Here is an 18,949-nt window from a genome sequence, read left to right on the forward strand (position 1 = left end):
GCTCTCTCTCTCTTGACGGTAACCTACCTCACTGCTCTAACAGCAATACCATACTGCTTTTAACTTTACAGAAAATCCACATGAATTAAATCAAATTACCTTTAGCTGACTTTTAATACATTTTGTAACTTAACTTATACAATGAAATCCCTAAAATAAAGATTAACTTTCAACTCAAAATTACACTGCTCATTTATTTACGTTAACATGTATGAATGTAACTTGGCTCCTACAGATACTTCACCCATTTGCATTAAGCTTTGTATCATTAGAAACCTGGTAGTATTTTTGAATGGTCGTCTATCCCGCCCTCATTTTCCCCTGAGATAGGAAAGCTCCGTATTTCTTGTCTGAAAAGGAGCCTCCGATGACGCAAAAATCGTCAGTCTGTGTCATCATACTTGATATGTGGCCGGGCTAAAAACCTTTTAAAGTTAAAAGCACTGATATTAAGAATAATAATAAAAAGATGCCAACAACGCCACCTAGGGTTTAAAGTGTTGAGCCTAGGACTCATTAAAAGACATAGGTTCTTAAAATCAGGGGGAGCAGAGTTAAAAACCAGACAGGAAACTAAAATGCAAAATAATCTAATTTATTACTATAAAAATGTTAATAAATAGAATCTAAAACAAGTGACAGGTGTTATAGAGAGTTGCAACAATAAAATACTACTTATCAAAGTCCGAGTCCGAGGTGGAATGTTCCTTCAATTGTCTCTGAACTTTCTCCGGCTACTCCAATGCTTTGCTCGACATGGCCCGCCTCGCGTTGACCCCTTTAAAGAAACCTGAGGGGACAGAACAACCTTGGCGAAGAAGTGTGTTCTACGTAATCAGGTAGAAAATAATGTCACTCGCAGCCTTTTAATATGCCTTGGTGCCGCCTACAATTTGGTTGGGATATTCACGGTTTTCCTGGGTCGGGGTTTGCCGACTAGAGAGACCCAGGTGTGCGTGAAGTAGCGTTGGCGGACACTAGCTGCTCTGCCGACACTCCCAGTTGGGGGATCCCTCATCTCTGTGCTGCGTTTCTTCTCACGAGCCAGCTGCCGATCTCATGGATCTCCGTCTCCGCACACGTCGCCTGTTTCCTTTTCCGCGTCATTGTGAACCCATTGCGTCTCGTCCTTCTCTCAGTTTGCACCCTCTGTCGCTATGCACCCAGCGTCCTGTTTCGTGATCCTCCTGCGGCCAAGTAGAAGCTCCTCTTGTATTGCTCTCATTGTCCGCAGCCTCCGCCACACCTGCTACTGATTACCTAATTAAAGGTGGAGGTGTGACTCACCAGGTCCCAGTTCAATGCCTTGTGTACACAGTCAACTGATTAAAACAACATCTAAAACATAATAAAATCAGTTAATAAAACAAATTACACAAAGGCATAAAACCCACAGCAATCCATAAAACTATTACTAAAACATACACGCAAATAAAAATCTAAGTAAAAACACACACAAAGAACCCTAATTTCTGACCGTTACAGATACATTCTTTCACTCAATTGCTTTAAATTTTAGAAACGAGTCAAACTGAAGGATCCAAAGCTCTGTACGTGTTGTGTTACACTGGACTTAAAGTTTCCTGTTCTTTCATTTTGATTGTTCTTCTGTTACTTTCTATCTGTGATGTTCAGCTCTGGATCAACTGTGTCGTGTGTAAAGTGCTTTATAAATAAAGTTGAGTTGAGTTGTTATGTGATATTAAATACTACAAACAAACATGCATTACTCATGATTATATCAGATATAATGTGGGACTAAAGAAACGCTTCAGACTCCCAAGAGGCTTTTCTTTAAGCCATCGATAATCCAGAGGATAAAGGTTTAGGATAATAATCATCCAATAAGAGCGGGATCATAAACATGCTCTCCAGAGGTTTTACAAGGTTATCCTGCCTCAACCTGTCTTTTTATCACTCTGCAGCGATGCCAGCTGATTGGATTAGATATTCAAGGTCCACAAAGACAAGGAAGTATGCAGAAGTGTTTAGGAGGGTAGGTTGTACCAGGCTGTAAACACGTTTATTACTGCTGTAAAGTTTGACACTAGAGCCGTCTTTCCACCAAGCGGTCCACTTTGGCAGTAAACCCAAGCTGCAACCTCCTGTGTTGAAGCATGAAGTTGTTGCAAAAGTGTATGATCCTGCAGTTCTCAGAGTGTCCACTAGAGGCTGGCTGCAGAAGCAAAGGAAGTCACATACACACCCATTCAAAAAAGCCTGTTTTTACAGCAGAGATTAACATGTTTACAGCCTGGTTAAAAAAAACAAATAGGTCTGATTAGCTCATGTCTTGATCGACACACACTGTACGGGGGGAATGTTTTGATGACTCATTAGTTTTGATTTGATGAAGGATAAGAGTTATTCACAATAAGGCGTGTAGCTGACTTGATTGACAGGTGGGCGCGGTGTAACGGTTTGTCAGGAGGCTTAAAACCATGGCTTGTTTTGTGGTTGTCCTTTACTAACACTGTCACACAGGAAGTGACAATTCTTTCGACCAATCAAAGGATTGCAGTGTGTGTAGCTCCACCCTTTAGGGTCGGATCGATACACTTGGCACATCAACAGAAGAGTAAACAAAAAGGAGGATTGTACGGATCTGTTATTCTGCCATTCCCAACTTTTAAAAGTGGAAACGCCAATTATTGCCTAGTCCTCTAGTGGACACTCAAGGAACTGCAGTGTGTTTCTTTTTGATTGATTTGGCGTTTTTTGCAGCCGTTTAATGTGCTGTGTGTTGAACATCTGACATGTCTCTGAACTCTGACCTCCTTCACCAGGAAGTTGAATCTGTGGCGATCAGTATAACATGGCACATGCACAGCAGCTGTGACAGAGAGGAGCATGATGGGGAAAGGTTTCTGTGGGCCATCTGGCCGCTGAACCGTGGATCCATTAACTGAGGGAACCTGCGTCAGGTAACTAATTCACTTATTGTCGCTTCCTGAGTCAATGCTGTTAATGTACGACTCTGCTTCTGTTATCAGCGGGGTGATCCACATTCTGAAGGAGGACGAGATATTTTTAGCTCTAAGTTCAAACTGATCGTTTAACTTCACTCCTTAAACTATTTAAATATCACACTCTAATTTTTCATCCTCTTAACGGCTGATAGATGTTTTTACCCACTACATGAGGCGGTTGGCTGAACTTGATTAAGTTTAACTAAAGATCAACTGTGACTTATAACGATTTATTTAGGACGCACTCACAATCAGTATTGTGCCTCAAAACGCTTCACCCCTAAGGTAGAGTTTGTCGGATTAGTGTGAGTAACCAGGACAACTGGGGATGGGGAGGGGGGGCAATCATGCTTCAGTACGGTTCGGGACACCTGGGCCTAGTGTAGAGAACTAGATTGTGTAAAAGTGAATCCCATTCTGTTGTTCGTGCAGAAATATTTCATTTTTATTTTTATTTTATTTTTTGCAGATTTATTTAAAGATCTGAATGTCAAGCTTTTCTCCATATTTCTGATTAAAATATCTCTACATTTGGGACACTAATAGTCTAGCGGTTATGTCGCATGCCCCATGTTCAGAGGCTATAGTCCTCATCATAGCGGCCGTGGGTTTAAATCCGACCTCTGGCCTTTTTGCTGCATGTCGTCCCCTCGCTCTCTCCTCCCAACATTTACTGTCTCTCTTTAGCTGTCCCGTCTAATAAAGGCAAAAAAAAATCTATACCTTCATCAAACAATACAAACATAACACATAAAGCTGCTGCAGTAAAATAAAAAACAAAGTCAGAACTGAAGGGGAGAAAAAGGCGAGAGGGGAGGGGGGCCTCTAGATCTCCCCCTGGTCCTTGTGTCCCTGGTCCCGGCCCTGCCCCCTGTCACTCAGTTCTCCTCCGATCTCTGCTGTAGTTTCCCCCTCTGATGACATGCCAGCCCCCTGTCGGACACGCGCCTCCTCGGGCACCAGCAGTACATAAAGTGAGCTGCGCGCGCACGGGGCTCATCAGTGAATCAGTAAGCGGCGGAGGAGAGAGCCGCTCCGGTCCGTTAAGAGCTCCACACCGCGTAGTTACCATGAGCTGCGGAGACTGTGCGCGCCTGGAAGCTTCTCTTCTCCGGGAGCGCACGAGGTGATGCGCCCTGCGGGACTCGGTTCGGGTCTATTACCGGAGAGGATGGCGGAGCTATGGAACCACAACAGCACGTCCTCTTTGAACCGGTCCAGCGCCGGGCAGGACCGGTTCAGCAGCTTGGATGACATCGACTTCCCGGCGGACGGCTCCCCAACGCTGCGCATCCTCATCTCCATTGTGTACTCGGTGGTGTGCGCCGCCGGGCTGGTCGGGAACCTGCTGGTCTTCTTTCTGATGAAGGGGCGCAGGGGCCGAAAGAAGCGCTCCAGCATCAACCTGTTCATCCTGAACCTGGCCGTCACGGACTTCCAGTTCGTGCTGACGTTGCCGTTCTGGGCTGTGGACACGGCTCTGGACTTTAGCTGGCCGTTTGGAAACGCCATGTGTAAGATCATCCTGTCGGTGACGGTGATGAACATGTACGCCTCTGTTTTCTTCCTCACCGCCATGAGCGTCACCAGGTACTGGTCGGTGGCCTCTGCGCTGAAGGACCGGACCCGGAGGCGGGTGTGTCCGGTACGTTGGGTGATCGCGGGGTTGTGGGTGTCCGCCACGGTGGCTACTCTGCCCACAGCCATCTTCTCCACGGTGAAGAGCGTGGCCGGGGAGAGGCTGTGCCTGCTCGGCTTCCCGGACGGACAGTCGTGGCTCGCGCTGTACCATCTCCAGAAGATCCTGGTGGCTTTCGTGTTCCCCATGCTGATCGTTACTGTGTGCTACCTGCTGCTTCTGCGTTTCGTGCGCCTGCGCAGCATGAACAACAACCAGGTGAAGCGGAGGTCCAGAGTCACGCGCTCCGTCACCATCGTGGTCCTCTCCTTCTTCATCTGCTGGATGCCAAACCACGCCATCACCTTCTGGGGCGTGCTGGTCAAGTTTAATGTGGTCAACTGGGATAAAGCGTACTACATGGTGCACACGTACGTGCACCCGGTGACAGTGTGCCTCGCGCACACCAACAGCTGCCTGAACCCGGTGCTGTACTGCCTCATGCGCCGGGAGTTCCGCAAGAAGATGAAGGATCTGTTCTGGAGGATTTCCTCCCCCTCAGGGACGAACAGCTGCCCCCTGCGGCCCTTCTCCGGGACGGTTAGAGCGGAGCCGGACGACACGCAGATCGTCATCCCGCTGAACAACGTGGAGACGGAAAACTACCGGCTGTCTGTGTTAACGGACCACGGCGACACGGAAACACTGCAGGGATAGAAAACTGTTACACCGTGAGAAAGATGATTGACTGATATTTAGACTCATTACAGACTTCTGAACTGTGAGTCTCTTATTTGTTCTTTGTGCAACACATGCTGCTGGAGTTTCTCTTCTGCCAACGAAACACTTTTGGGTTCCTTCCTTTAGACAGCACCGTGCGGACTGTGCCAAATCCAAAAAATTGAAGTGCCAGAGAAATCATCCCAGGCGTATATGGGATATCAGATATTTATTGACTTGGCAACAGATGGATTTCATATTCGTTATCACGGTTTTTAAGATGTGAAATTTAAAAAAGCAAGAACGGGACAAGCGCGCGTAAATTACGCACCAGGAGGTTCGTGCGTAAAACCACTCCACTGCGTTTCTGTTCCTCCTGACTGCGCTGAGTCACAAGAAAAACTCTCCTCACTCTCATGCTGATGCTGTATTTTGGTCCTGGACAGCTGCATATATGGAGGTGCAGGATTTATGTAGCTCTCTCTGTGCAGAAGCATCTGGTCACTGTGCTGCAGGGAGGACTCAGCCTGCTGCTGCTGCTGCTTCAATCATCAGTCTGTGGAGTTTTTTCAAGTTTCTCGTGGCTGATGTGTAAAATGTTCAAGCTTAAGTAAGTGAATGTAAAAAGAAAAAACTGCCATTTTGACCTTAACAATGTTTGTAGAATAAAATATGTTCTTTGTGGTGACAGTGATTGAAGTGTTGGTGCTTATTAAGGTCTCTGTTTGGATCTGTGGGAACTGGAGAGCAGATTTGCGAGCAGAAAATGAGGTGAAGTGTTTACATGCCAGCAGCCTCAGGGCAGCACAGTCTGTATCGGACTCCCTGGGCTGTGAAGATAATCCTAACAGGGATGATTTTTATTTGACAAGATGGGGATAAATGTTTATTTTGGAGACATTTTGGACATGTTTCTGAAGGCGGCCGAGCACTCAAAGGATCAGCGCCCTGGACTGTTTATGCGGCCCGAACATGAAAGCAAGTAAAAGGAAGATTAGAGAAATGTTTAAAGAGATGCAAGTTCAAACTGTCAGTATGAGTGGCAGCAGGTATGAGAAAAGAACACCAGAGGAGAACATGTCGGAAAAAAGAAGTTTAGAGTCGATATGTCAGCGATAAAGAAAAACTGTCAAGCATAAATGAATCAATGAGGGGAATAAAGTTTAAATAAAAATAACTAAGAAGGAAGCTGAACATTGATGATGAACTTAAAGTTACTTTGAGAATAAAGTCAAATATGGAGGAAAAATGTCCAAACTAGAGATAGATAGATAGATAGATAGATACTTTATTGATCCAGAGGGAAATTCAAAGCATCCAGCAGCAGGTTACAAAGACGAAAAGAAGAAATGTACATAACCCGTGCAGGGATAAAAATATATGTGAGATGCACCGATTGGGAAAATATGGGTATCAATGTTTGTTTCATGACTTCTTTTGGTGTCAGACTCCTACAATGAAAATATTTTCTCTCGTGTGACGATGAAAAAAAGTCAGTTTGTCCAACAGGTGACTTTATCTGCCCAATTAAAAACCTCTTCTCTCCAAACAGCAACCTCCTGAAGCCGATGCTGAAGTGTAAAATCCTGCAGTTCCTCAAGTGTCCACTAGAGGCTGGCTGCAAAAGCACAGGAAGTCACATACACACTGGCTCCATTTTTTTTTTTTTTAAATTTTATGAACGATGTGTGTTATCTGCAGTTAGGCGTGTAGCTGACATGATTGGATTGCCTAGTGTGAGAGCGCCCAAAGACCTTGGGACAGTTACAGTAGAAGCAACTGATCGCTGGATCTTAGTGTCTGTAATAAATTATGTGGTTTCAAAAGATCGGAGCAAGATGGAGCAAGCACATTTTGTGATTTTTAATAAAAGTAATAAAATCTTTAAAATCCCTCCTGAAACACACAGGGAGCCGGTGAAGGGAAGCTGAAATGGGTCACCGTTCACGTTTCTGTTAAAAGACGAGCTGCAGGCGAGACAAAGAGGCCAGCGTAAAGAGCATTACAGCAATCAAGAAGCTTCTTGAAATCATTACAAATTCAACAGGATTTCACCCTGAATAAAAACGCAGATGAGCTCGCTTTAGCATCTGAGTTCATCTGTTCGTCCAGAATAACCCCGAGATTCTTTACGGAGGGTTCCAGAACCCGGGGGGGCGGGGTCTATGTAGGGGTCGTTGCAGCCACCATAGGGGTCCAAGAAGAACAACGGAGCATCTCTCAGTATCATGAAACCATCATGAAACATTTCCCTTCAGATGAGGAAATACAATAAAAATCCACACAGCAATAAAAAGTACAATAAAGTTAAAGTGTGTGCAGCTCTGGATTGCTTAAATCCAGCACTTAACCTTTGTTAGGAGAGATTTAACAAAGAGAATGAAGATTGTAAAACAAGTCTATGATGCGGTCAAGTCGTCCTAGTTGCTCTGTTAGTGTCTCGTTTACAGTGAAGTCCAGTTTACTGGTGCACATGTTGGCAGTGACAGGAGCGTGCATCGTGTTTACTAAATGCGAAGCTCCACGGGGCTCAACGTAGTAAAAAGGAAACGAGGACAGAACAGAGAGCACGTTACATAAAGTCAGCCCAACCTATAAACTCAGAGGTGAACTTTGCTCCTCCTTTAACGAGGCTGCGTGGATCTTTCCTCATATAAAGCTGCAAACAGCCCAGACACAGGGAAAGTACAGGTCTGTGAACACACAGCTGCACATTATCATGCCCAAAACACACACAGACACACACACGAACACACACACACACTGTGCCGTGAGTTTAATGAGGTCAGTGGAGCCTCTCGGCAGACTGCGGGGCTTTCAGTGTAATATTTTCAGATTTGACACAGTGACTCTGAGCACAGTTACAGCCCATTTACTTCTGTCGTGTTCACACTTATTCCACCCACTCACCTCACAGCTCGACTCAGCTGTAACAACACGTTGACATTTCAGCTCTTGGCATTTTAAATGGGAATCGATCCACAGGTGACATGTAGACGGAGATTTAAAAACAGCACAAAAGGTCAGAGTGCTGCTGTGTCACCCTCTCAGTATAGAAGGTACTTTAAAGACACGTCCAGAAAGTGTTTAACAGAACTGAAGACATTTCTAGGTTCTGATCTGATCATCACTGCAGCTCAAACTTTTTCTTAGATCGTGACTGGTGTGATCCAAAAATAAAGATGGCTGTCCTCCAAACATTGTTTCAGGACAGATTTGGAAATGAGACAATATCATGAATAAAATTGTTTTTATGAATCTATTGATTTTCCAGTTAGAAGTTAGCATATAGCAGCAAAAAGAGCATTGTTAATGTTAGCATGTTAGTTTAGCCAAAGCGTTGTTTTGTTATAATCACCACAGCAGACTGGAACGGTCTACAGGACTTGCAACTAAATAGCAAAAATTGCAATTAAATTAAAATCCCTGCACACATTGTGAGAGGCAAAATGCTGATTCTGTTTTTAGCTCTTCATGTTTTTCAGTGTAGAATTAGACAAAATGATCTGAACAGGATTCTTGTTGAAGTCTTGTTAGTAGAGACCCTGAAACATACCCAGTCTTTGACAAATCTTATAATCTGTGAATAATATTTAAAGGAGGTCCCCCTTTAGTATATTAAGAGTGTTTGAACTTCAGAACGGGCTACAGGCTGAATTCTGTGCTACTATCTGATGACTGAGACCAGAATGAAATACAGTCCTGGGATTATCATCATCTGTAACTATCACACACTGTACTTAGTTAGAGACATTTTAATCAGATGTTTTGTAGCGTAAGTGTACTGTATATAACTCTCTTGTTTGTTCTGGTTCGCAGCCCCCTGTGGACTTCAGCGTCTCGTCTGCTGAATCTGATTCAGCTGGATCCTGAACATATGTGACTCACTTTGAGTAAACACACGAGAACAGCTGGATGCAGAGAAAAACTAAAACAGTTCCCCACCCCCCTCAAGTGTCCCTGAGCGGGGGGTCCAGATTAGACTGGAGGACTCGCTGAGCAAACAGAAACAATCCCAGTCAGGGAAAGTGAACTATCTTGTTAAGAAACAGATTTATTAAACACCAGTTATCATGTGATATTCAGGTGTTTTTAAACCTGTGTCCTTTTTGAGAGCTTAAGCTCTGCTCCAGTCGATATCCAGCTTCTGATTGGTTAGTTCCATGACAGTCGCCCCCTGATGTGTGTTCTCTGTCATTACCGCAGGCTGTGACCTCAGAGTGAAAGTACAACATACTCTTTGTAGAGCCGTAACTTTGACTTCGAACAAGCAGAGGACAGACTGAATGTGTCGCTGTGAGGCGGGGATGTCAAACGAGTCAGTGGGAGTCCGGCCCACACTGAAGGATTTTTAACATCTGAACAGATTCTGAAAATGAGAGAGACCCCACACATAACAACAAATAATCATAGCCCACAGCACAGTAACAGATTTTGTCACCGACAACCCGAGTCCTGACCACTTAAAACTGGAAAATCTGGCAAAATTTCTCACGTTCCAATGCAACCATACCCCCAATTTTCACATACTTTGTGCACGCCACGGTCCGTCAGCGCTGCACACTACCACTCTAGTCAAAGATCCGTCTCTGGAGCGTGCCAGCAGTGCCACTACACTCCGCTCCGTCTCAATCTCTATTTTTGAGCTCGCTGCAAGCACGCATCAAGCTGGACAGAATAGAGCGCGCCATCTGACGGACAGGAACATAGACTCTCTTCTTCCAGCACTGGAGAGCAGCCCCCCCCCCCCCGGCAGCCCTGCAGCATTCGGCCCCCTCTGGAGAAGAAAGTGGGCGTTGGATTTTGTATCAGATAAATTAGTTACTTGAGCTGTGAATCATTTAAAGCTGCTCGAAAGGACAACATGAGCGGTGAACGTGAGGAGAAGACGGGAGCTTTCATTCGACTTTGGTAAAAGACTGTAAATAACTTGTTGGATTAAATCTAATTCAATCTAATTAGACAGAAGTAGTTAGAAGGAATTTGGGATTTTTTTCTGCTGAACAGGTAGTTAACGTAACCCTCTGTGAAGCCGGCAGAAGCAGCTTCATTTGAACTCAGATGTTCCTGTTTGTGTTTGACTCATTTGAGGATATTTTACATAATTTTACAAATTGGTGTCCCCCGGTGCATTCAGTGAGTCAGGTTGATTCATGCTGACGCTGGAGCCTAACGCAGCGAATAGTCCGACTCGGTGTCATGCCTGGATGGCGTCCGCCGGGTGAAGTGCCAGATGATTATTTGGCATCAATGAAGGCGACGTGCTGGGGCGGCCCCGAGGAGCGCTGTGAAAGTTATTCAGTGACTCCTGAAAAACGGAGAGAGTCATTGAGAATACTAAAAACCCGAGCAGAGGACGCACTTCACAGAAACATCAGACGTTGCTGCTGGGGAGGGCTCGAGGAGAAGAAAGACACTCGAGTACGAAGCAGAGTTCACGTTCTCCTACCCGCCTCAGAAAGAGGTTCAAACCGGGAATCCAGGAGACTCAGTGATGCTCAGTTGAGTCCATGCTCGTCTTCTGCGATTACACAAGAGATGTCAGGATGAATCTAAGGATGAGGGCTCCGCTGTTTTGTAGTCAAACCAGGCTTTTCCACCCGTGACCATGACGCTTACAAACAGGAAATGACAGCACGCTTTATGTTTAATGCTGAACACTCCAGACAGCGTTTTCTGGGCAAACATGTCGTTATGCAGAAAGAAGAGAGAGTCAGGTTTCTGAAACAGGGCAGGGATGTTGAAAAATCGACCTGAGGGTGGTTAAATCTCTCGGTGAAACATCTCCTTAAATGAGTCTGACTGATTCATTCCAAGAGAACGCCTGAGGGACTCTGTGCTGAACATCAAGCTTTTGTTGCTCATTGATGCTCAGCGTTACATTCTGCCAAAAACTATTCATCTTTTATTTCACACAGGAGAAAACTGCCTTGTTTTTATGGAGCCAAAAAATCATTCAAATGAGCTGAAATGATCAAATAGTCATCCAGCTTCTGGGGATGTTTCTTCAAACGTCTCGTTACAAACCTCAGGAGAGGTTTTTTTTGGATCAGTACGCCCCGTCCTGATGACGGCCAACACGTCCTCATAGAAAGAAACATCTGAGAGAAAATTTTGGGAACAGTCAAAACAAGTTGGTTAGGTTTAAAAACAGGATCTTGATTGTGTTGGATAAGAACACGACTGTCTCTACTTATATAAAATTTTATTCATATGTACATATGAGTATATGTGCTGCAGTTTGAAAGTCAGAAAGTCAAAGTAACATTTGATTGCACAGTAAATGTCTTAAAGTGGATGTCCGATGTCACACCGTGTTCATAGGGAAACATCAGCGAAGCTTCGATGTTGAGACGGGACATCCTGACTGACTTTACATCTCTGCTGTATGGACATAATCAATTGAATAAAACCGACACATATTGACTTCTTACTGCCAATTTCCACATACTTTATGTGCGCTGTGGTCCATCAGTGCCGTTAACTCCTACTCTTGTCAATAACTATGTTTCCACAGCACACACAGGTCCGTCTGTAGAGCGTGCCAGCAGCTCCACTCCGCTCTGTTACTCTTCCAATAAGCACCGAGTCGACTTTCAATGGAGCTCGCTGCAAGCACATTTCCTGTGATATTGTAGTCTTATGTGATCTTGTAGTTCTCTTGTGATCTTGTAGTTCTCATGTGATCTTGTAGTTCTCCTGTGATATTGTAGTTCTCCTCTGATCTTGTAGTTCTCCTGTGATCTTGTAGTTCTCCTGTGATCTTGTAGTTCTCCTGTGATCTTGTAGTTCTCCTGTGATATTGTAGTTCTCCTCTGATCTTGTAGTTCTCCTGTGATCTTGTAGTTCTCCTGTGATCTTGTAGTTCTCCTGTGATATTGTAGTTCTCCTGTGATCTTGTAGTTCTCCTGTGATATTGTAGTTCTCCTGTGATCTTGTAGTTCTCCTGTGATCTTGTAGTTCTCCTGTTATCTTGTAGTTCTCCTGTGACATTGTAGTTCTCCTATGATCTTGTAGTTCTCATGCGATGTTTTTACAGCTGATCATGGCCGTGATTACCCTCCAGAAACCGACCCAGTGTGGCAGGGCGCTTGCTGTAGAACAGATCAAAAACTGGGGCGCTGACATAACGCAGCGTTCGTGGACTATGTTGAAATAAGCAGTCACTGTTGAAATCATTAAAACGTTTATTTTTTATGAGTTTGGAGATGTTTGTGGCGTAGTCAGCGTTTTGTCACCGCTTTAGCAAACCGCTCATAGTGAACCTGCCCGTCAGCTCCAACTCCCGCTTCCTTCAGCAGCTCGTCCACTGAAAACAGAGAATCACAGCTGTCAATCAAGGCGGGCTTAATGTTAATACGTTTGAGAGTCCTAGTAGGAAAGTACTGTATGGTATGAGGATACATCGTATGGTAATATGTAATATGTGTTCAATCAGCGTTTTCTGATGTCAACGTCCGTTTGGCTCTTTTTGTTTTCTGCTAAAAGTTTTGACTGATTTTCAATAAACAGAAACTTTCCCCCTGAGCAGAGATCTAATCAGCAGTGACAACAGGCTGTTTTTCTCAGTTTCCAGCTCAGATATGTGCATGCATTAGTTTCCTCTAGAGACACTTTGTTCTGGAAATAATTAAAAACAAGATGATGTGAAAACAGCTGAAATGTTTTCCTCCTCGCTGGCAGATTTCTCGTTTCTCTCAAAGACAAAATGACTTTGTTTTTCTAACTGTCTGCTTCTTCAGGGATTAAAAGTAAAAAATGTGATGCTTCCTATCTCGTCTTTCCTAACTGCACGGGTGAAAATCACTTTGAAGGCCTCTCAACACGTGTGTCTGTGCATGAAGGGATTAAAATTAAGGCAGAGAGGGAAAAGCCCCAAAACAGAGAACAAATCAAATGTTGTTTAGGGGCAAAGTTAGCGGCAGGAGGATGTAAAATAACAGTTTTTCTAATGTGTGAGCCTCCACAGCTCTCACCCTCTCTGTCCGTCAGCTTCTCTCCCAGCCCGGTCAGTTTGGCTCTCAGCTCGGACGCCATGATGAATCCTTTCTGCTCCTTATCCGCCATCCTCAGCGCCTCCCTGATCTCCTCCTCCGGCGCCTCCTGCTGGAGCTGCCGGTGCATGATGCTCAGGAAGGTGGAGAAGTCGAGCTCGCCGCCCCCGTCTGCAGGAGAATAAGAAAAAAAGAATCCACTTTTACCGGACAGACTCGTCTTTGACATCACCAGATAAACCGTTATCGATCTATCAGGAGAGATGAGGACACAGAATCAGAGCGGGGGAACAAAGTCATCTCGCTCTGTAAATATGAAATAAGAAGTTTGATAAGATAAGTGAAGAGCAGAGCTGGACAATAATCTGCTGACAGTTCAAACTATGAGTGGAAACTTTGAGCTGCTCAAATCTCCAGAGACTCTTAATTATGTGTTACTCAAGAGATCGACCAATCACAGCCGTCTTTGTGTTTACAGACTACAGTACTGATGAAATGAACATACTGCTTCTGAAAACATGTCAGAACATGGGGAGGCACCTCCTTTCAACAAGGGCTCTCATTGGCTGTTATGAGGTGTCATTTAAAGGTCAGCGACACAGCGGAGGTAAATTAGAATCAATCTGTGGATCGTTTTGGATGTAATGTGTCTGGATTAAATCTTTTACTGGATTTAAATCCTGAGGACTCATTTATGATCAGGAGAGTTCAGTAAATCTTCAAAAGGTTAACAGATGTTGTTTGTTTGTCGGCGGTCTGACAGATGTGTAGATTGTGGCTGCTGCGGAGATGTAGATGTAATATGGTTATGAGGTAACCTAATGCAGACTTAAGGCGTTTTCACATCAGGCACGATTGCTCCGCCCCCCTCCCCTCCCCCTCGGCTTGTCTGCGTTCACATCAGTAACATTGCTCTGTACCCGAGTACACTTGTGTATGTTCACAGTCCGATACAGCAGGAGGCAGTATGCACATAGCTGGTTTGCAAATTCTCCTGAATTCGGGGTCCTGAGTCGGGGAAAGGCCTAGTGTCATGAAGTAACAGAGCACACAGAGGGCTGGAAGAAAAGAAATATGATGTAATGAGTGAAATGTGGAGGATTGTGTCATCGTTCTGGGTCTGTGTTTCTTTGTCTCTCTGGTCGGGTTTTTTCAGATTCTCTGATCCTGTAACAGATGACGACACACGCAGAGATGATGGAAAACAGATCACAGCGTGTCTTCACTCTCACGCTGACGTTTTGTCTTTTGTCCGATTATAATCTGTTTAATCTTGCTTTGCAGCTCTGCAGGATCCAAAAAAATGGTTTGTTTCAGTTCATGTCATGCCAGGCGAGCTGATGACACGAGCTGTAACGAGACGGAGACGTTTTCATGCAGCACAGCCTCGCTGTGTGTTCTATCTGTTAAAATAATCAATAATACAGCCTTCATTCATCTTTTATTCATGAAGTTATAGATGTGCCCTAGAAGCATGTTGTAGGAATAACAAATTCTCTTTTCAGATTCTTGTAAATTAAAAATATTTGCTTCTAAACTTTGGGGCAAACACACATCTTGAAGAAGTCGTATTTTAATTTATCTTTTCCATTTTCTTTTCACTTCTGATTGACTAAATTATTCCTTATGTAAAGACCCTGACACACCAAGGAAATCGCAGACCGTCGGTGAGCGGTTGTTGCCCTAGTTTTTGCGGTGTGTCCGGCTCCCTGGCTACCAGTCGGCCTCCTCTGCCTTTTTTCAGTCAGTGAGATGAATCTCTCTGATTGTCTGTTCAGAGGTTTCATTTCTCTCCAGCTCTCGACACAGGTTCAGGAAAGCCCCTTGAGCATGTCGCTGTAGTATCCATGCTTTAACCCATTAGTGTGGTTTCTCCTTATTTGTCTCCTCCGCCTCGTCTTTTCTTTTTCCACTAAAAGACCAAGGGCTGTTTATCAGACATTATTCTCCAAAAAGAGCTGAAACCAAGCAGCTGGAGAGAGGAGTAACATCCTCCCATGATTGACCATGTATGTTTACTGAGGGAATAAATCAACTGAGAAGAAAGAACATTTTATCATAGACTATTTACCACCAGTGGAGTCGCCCCCAGCTGGACATTAGTTAGAATGCAGATTAAAGGCAGATGTAAATAAGGCTCGGTTTTCAGACCTGGAGGATCTCTTACACATGCTGATGTGATACCTTTGGGGCAGTAAACACACACACACACAGACAGGTGAGACAGTGTCAGGTGTACCTATGCTGTGGCTCAGCAGGTGTCGTTGGACCTCGGACGGGGTGGGGCTTGACCCGAGACATCGCATCACTGTGATCAGCTCCTGAGCTTCAATTTTTCCTTTACGCTGACAGTCATAGAGAGAGAAACACTCCTTAAACTCTGAAACACACACACACACACACACACACACACACACACACACAGTGTTAATAAGGACAATTTAAGGAGTATCCAGAGGTTTGACCAAGCCTCGCAGTAGATTGTCTTTCGTATCAGTGATTATTTCACCAGGTCTCAGTTTGATGACCTGTTAGCTAGGATCAGTACCAGGTCCCTTCAGTGTCCACCACATGGCAACCTGCATGAGCATCGACTCTAGAGAGGAGGGGGCGGGGGGGAGACAGCTCTCGACAATGTTGAGAATTTGGACTGCAGTACCAATTTTAAACACTAGGTGTCAGAGTTACATATTGCCGTTGCTCCAGAAGCAGACCTCATCTCATCTCTTACATTGTGTAGAAACTACGTCGTCTCATGTCTCATTCAGCAGTGAGTAAACTCAAAGTATAAACTCCGTCATCGGTGGCGCGTTTTGAGTGTGGGCTCGAGCACGCAAGATGTAGAGAGCGAGCAGGGAGACGGGGAGGCGTGTGATTGGTTCATCAGATTGGTACCTCGTGGCAGACATTGGTGGAAGTTTTTACAGACTTACAACTGATACAGATGACGGATTTTCTTTGTTCCTTTTTCAGAAAACATGAGTTATTAATTTCGGTCAGGACCTAAGAAAATTTCAGCCGAAATCTTAAAAAGTGAAACTGGAGAAAACTAACAACCCTGACTTTAATGAAACAGAAAACTAATCCCACCAATAAAAACTCCTGTTTCATCTTCAAAAAGAACAATAGTCCAACTTTTCTAACTGGGCTAAAACCTTTTGTGTTTAATCACATTAGCAGGTTGAGGAATTGGGCCAGCAGGAACAAGAGCTGCTTTGTACCGAGGCAGGCACATATCCCTCCGTTATTAAATACCAACAGGAATAAAGCTGCAGCCGGGTCAAACTGTGACAGAGAAATGATCACAATGTGCTGCTAAAAGTCGACTACAGCACTGACGGGCATGAAGGAGAAAGTGTCTGTTCTTATTCCACTAACAGGAAACTCTTTTTCTCTGAAGTGTGAGTCTTACCGTTAATCTGATCCTGAGTCAGAAACTTTGCCTGTGATGAAAAGAGCAGAAAACAGAGTTGAGTGAAAGAAGAAAGAATGAAGCTGATGAAATGAAGCGTCAGTTATTCTCTCACCATGGTGTCAGCGGGCAGCCGGTTCTGAACTCTGCTCAGGAATCTGATCCCCGCTGCTGTAAGATGAGGAACGTAATGAAGGCAGAGGATGGAGGCTGGAGGCTGGGATACTGGGAGGGTGGAAACAGAGGGGCAGGGCAGGTGCAGGAAACCTCCCCCCTCCTGGTGTGAGAGAGCTGGTTTGTATTCATGAAACAAAAGTGAAATCTGCAGATCATTCACATCAAAGTGTCTCCAGGACTTTGAAAGCAGAGTGGCTGTTTGAAACAATAATGATTTCAGAGTTCAGAGACTTCCATCAGTATTAACTCATCCATTCATACACATTCACACACTGATGGTAGAGGCTGCTGTGTAAAGAGTCCATCAGTATTAACTCATCCATTCATACACATTCACCAAGGCCGATGATGAAGCAGCCGTTAGCAACTTGGAGTGTCTTGCAGGGGACACATCAGAGTGTGGCTGCAGGAGCTGGGGATCGAACCCCTGACCTTCTTGTTGAGAGACAACCGACTCTACCACTGAGTCACAGCCGTGCAAGATACAAGACTCTGAACTGGAAGAGGGCACGTTTTAAAAAGAGCTTCGTCTCCTCGGCCATTGAAGATCTTAACGGGCGTCTGTGCTAACTGTTGCGTTGATTACTGTTATTCTAAACCATGTACCAGCTGTTTAAACTTCAGAGTCTAAACTCTCTCATCCAGGTCTACACTCCCTCCCGCCCACTACGCTCTGCCGCTCTCTAACTAGACTCTTCTCCTCTGTCGCCCCCCGGTGGTGGAATGAACTACCAAACTCCATTCAATCTGCAGAGTCCCTCTGCACCTTTAAGAAAAAGCTAAAGACCCCGCTCTTTATGAACACTTACAACCTTCATGATGATGATGATATTTAGGATGGTTTTGATGCTGATTAGAACTCTCAAGAACAGATGTTGTGTTTTGCCTCTGGTCACTTCCTGTCAGCACCTCTGGTCACTTCCTGTCAGTACCTCTTGTCACTTCCTGTCAGCACCTGTGTGTCTGATCAGACTTAAAGCTGATTGTTTGTACTTCCTGACGTTGTTTCCTCCTCTCTAGATCCTTGCTTGTATTGTTCTTACTCTCTGATGTACGCAAAGAATGAGGGATTTTTTGAACATTTAAAAAGAGATGTTTGGTCTTTTTATTCTGTAGAAATTTTGAGTTTTTCCTCCCCAAATGTTATGACGTTACGATTATCCACCCGCTGCTGAAAATAACATCAAGCATTCAGAGATCGATGGACAACAAAGAGAAGAGGAAGGACACATCACACATGGTCGGAGAATGAAGAGGGATTTAATTTCACTTTAATTAAGTCCGTTCTAATCAGGACAGAGATGTCTTGTGGACATTTTAAAATCTGTACACGCTGCAGTTTACACAGACCTTCGGTTTTCCTGCGGGGCCGCTGGAGGTCGATGGAAAACATAAATATGAACGTGCAGAATTTATGCAGCATTAATATTTTGTGTTGTACTCAAGGTCAATTCCTGCAACAGGACTCAGAGTAGATTAGAGTAAAAAATATTTTATGTTAGACATCTGCATATTGGCTGCGACGCTAAGATTAGCTAACTCTGCAAACTGAGTAAATAGAACATACATCGAAGTGGCTCGCCGTGAAACATGGCGGTTGTAAAGTGCACAAAAAATAATAATTTTGTTTAAAAAAAAAAATTAAAAAAGGGTGGAGCCATAACATTCAAATCCTCCAGGGGGCATTGCCTACCAATCAGAGACACCCCCCCCCCCCCCCCCCCCCCCCCCCCCATCACTTCCTGCCCCTCCCTGTCCTCTGCACCTCGGCTTTCTCAGCACTCGCTGCCTGCGCTAATGGTTCAATGGCATTCGGCTCTGGACCGCCGTGGTCGTAGCCTACAGAAGACTGGAGTCGCAAAAGCGTCATCGCTGCTAAATCACCTAGCTTATTGCTGATTAGCTATGAGGGTGTGTTTGTGTCATGTTCATGTTGCAGCTGATGGTCACTGTACAAAGGAGGAAGTGGGCGTGGCCTAACCACCTCCCCTGTCTATGTTGATACACTGCCATTCATGAGACTTCTTTTTAATTCCAGGGTAGCTACACGTCCTTTGAA

The 18,949-nt window shown here is 44.6% G+C and overlaps 2 protein-coding genes and 1 long non-coding RNA gene across 3 annotated transcripts in view; 2 read left to right on the forward strand and 1 right to left on the reverse strand.

Annotated features, from left to right (window-relative positions):
- The window catches only part of LOC132973575 (uncharacterized), a 285,267-nt gene that overhangs the window by 252,860 nt on the left and 13,458 nt on the right, over positions 1–18,949 (forward strand). The gene's annotated exons all lie outside the window — the stretch shown is intronic.
- On the forward strand, positions 3,952–5,394 carry rxfp3.3b (relaxin family peptide receptor 3.3b). Its single transcript, XM_061037092.1, has one exon. It carries the CDS (start codon positions 4,099–4,101, stop codon positions 5,302–5,304), a length of 1,206 nt encoding a protein of 401 aa, XP_060893075.1. The 5' UTR covers positions 3,952–4,098; the 3' UTR covers positions 5,305–5,394.
- Positions 12,477–17,051, reverse strand: calml4b (calmodulin-like 4b). Its single transcript, XM_061037145.1, has 5 exons — positions 16,829–17,051; positions 16,714–16,744; positions 15,541–15,681; positions 13,284–13,472; positions 12,477–12,616 (listed from the first exon to the last, which is right to left on the reverse strand). The coding sequence occupies exons 1-5, from the start codon at positions 16,829–16,831 to the stop codon at positions 12,531–12,533; spliced, it is 450 nt and encodes a 149-aa protein (XP_060893128.1). The 5' UTR covers positions 16,832–17,051; the 3' UTR covers positions 12,477–12,530.

This window comes from Labrus mixtus, chromosome 4, assembly GCF_963584025.1.
Source record: "Labrus mixtus chromosome 4, fLabMix1.1, whole genome shotgun sequence".
Taxonomy (NCBI): domain Eukaryota; kingdom Metazoa; phylum Chordata; class Actinopteri; order Labriformes; family Labridae; genus Labrus; species Labrus mixtus.

Bases quoted from the DNA above. Each gene is read 5' to 3' on its own strand.
- rxfp3.3b (XM_061037092.1), top strand. From the start codon at position 4,099: ATGCGCCCTGCGGGACTCGGTTCGGGTCTATTACCGGAGAGGATGGCG.
- calml4b (XM_061037145.1), bottom strand. The intron at 13,473-15,540 runs GTACACCTGACA...ATTCTCCTGCAG, and splicing joins CCTGCTGAGCCACAGCATAG to ACGGGGGCGGCGAGCTCGAC. The intron at 12,617-13,283 runs GTGAGAGCTGTG...CTCTGTTTTCAG, and splicing joins GAAGCTGACGGACAGAGAGG to TGGACGAGCTGCTGAAGGAA.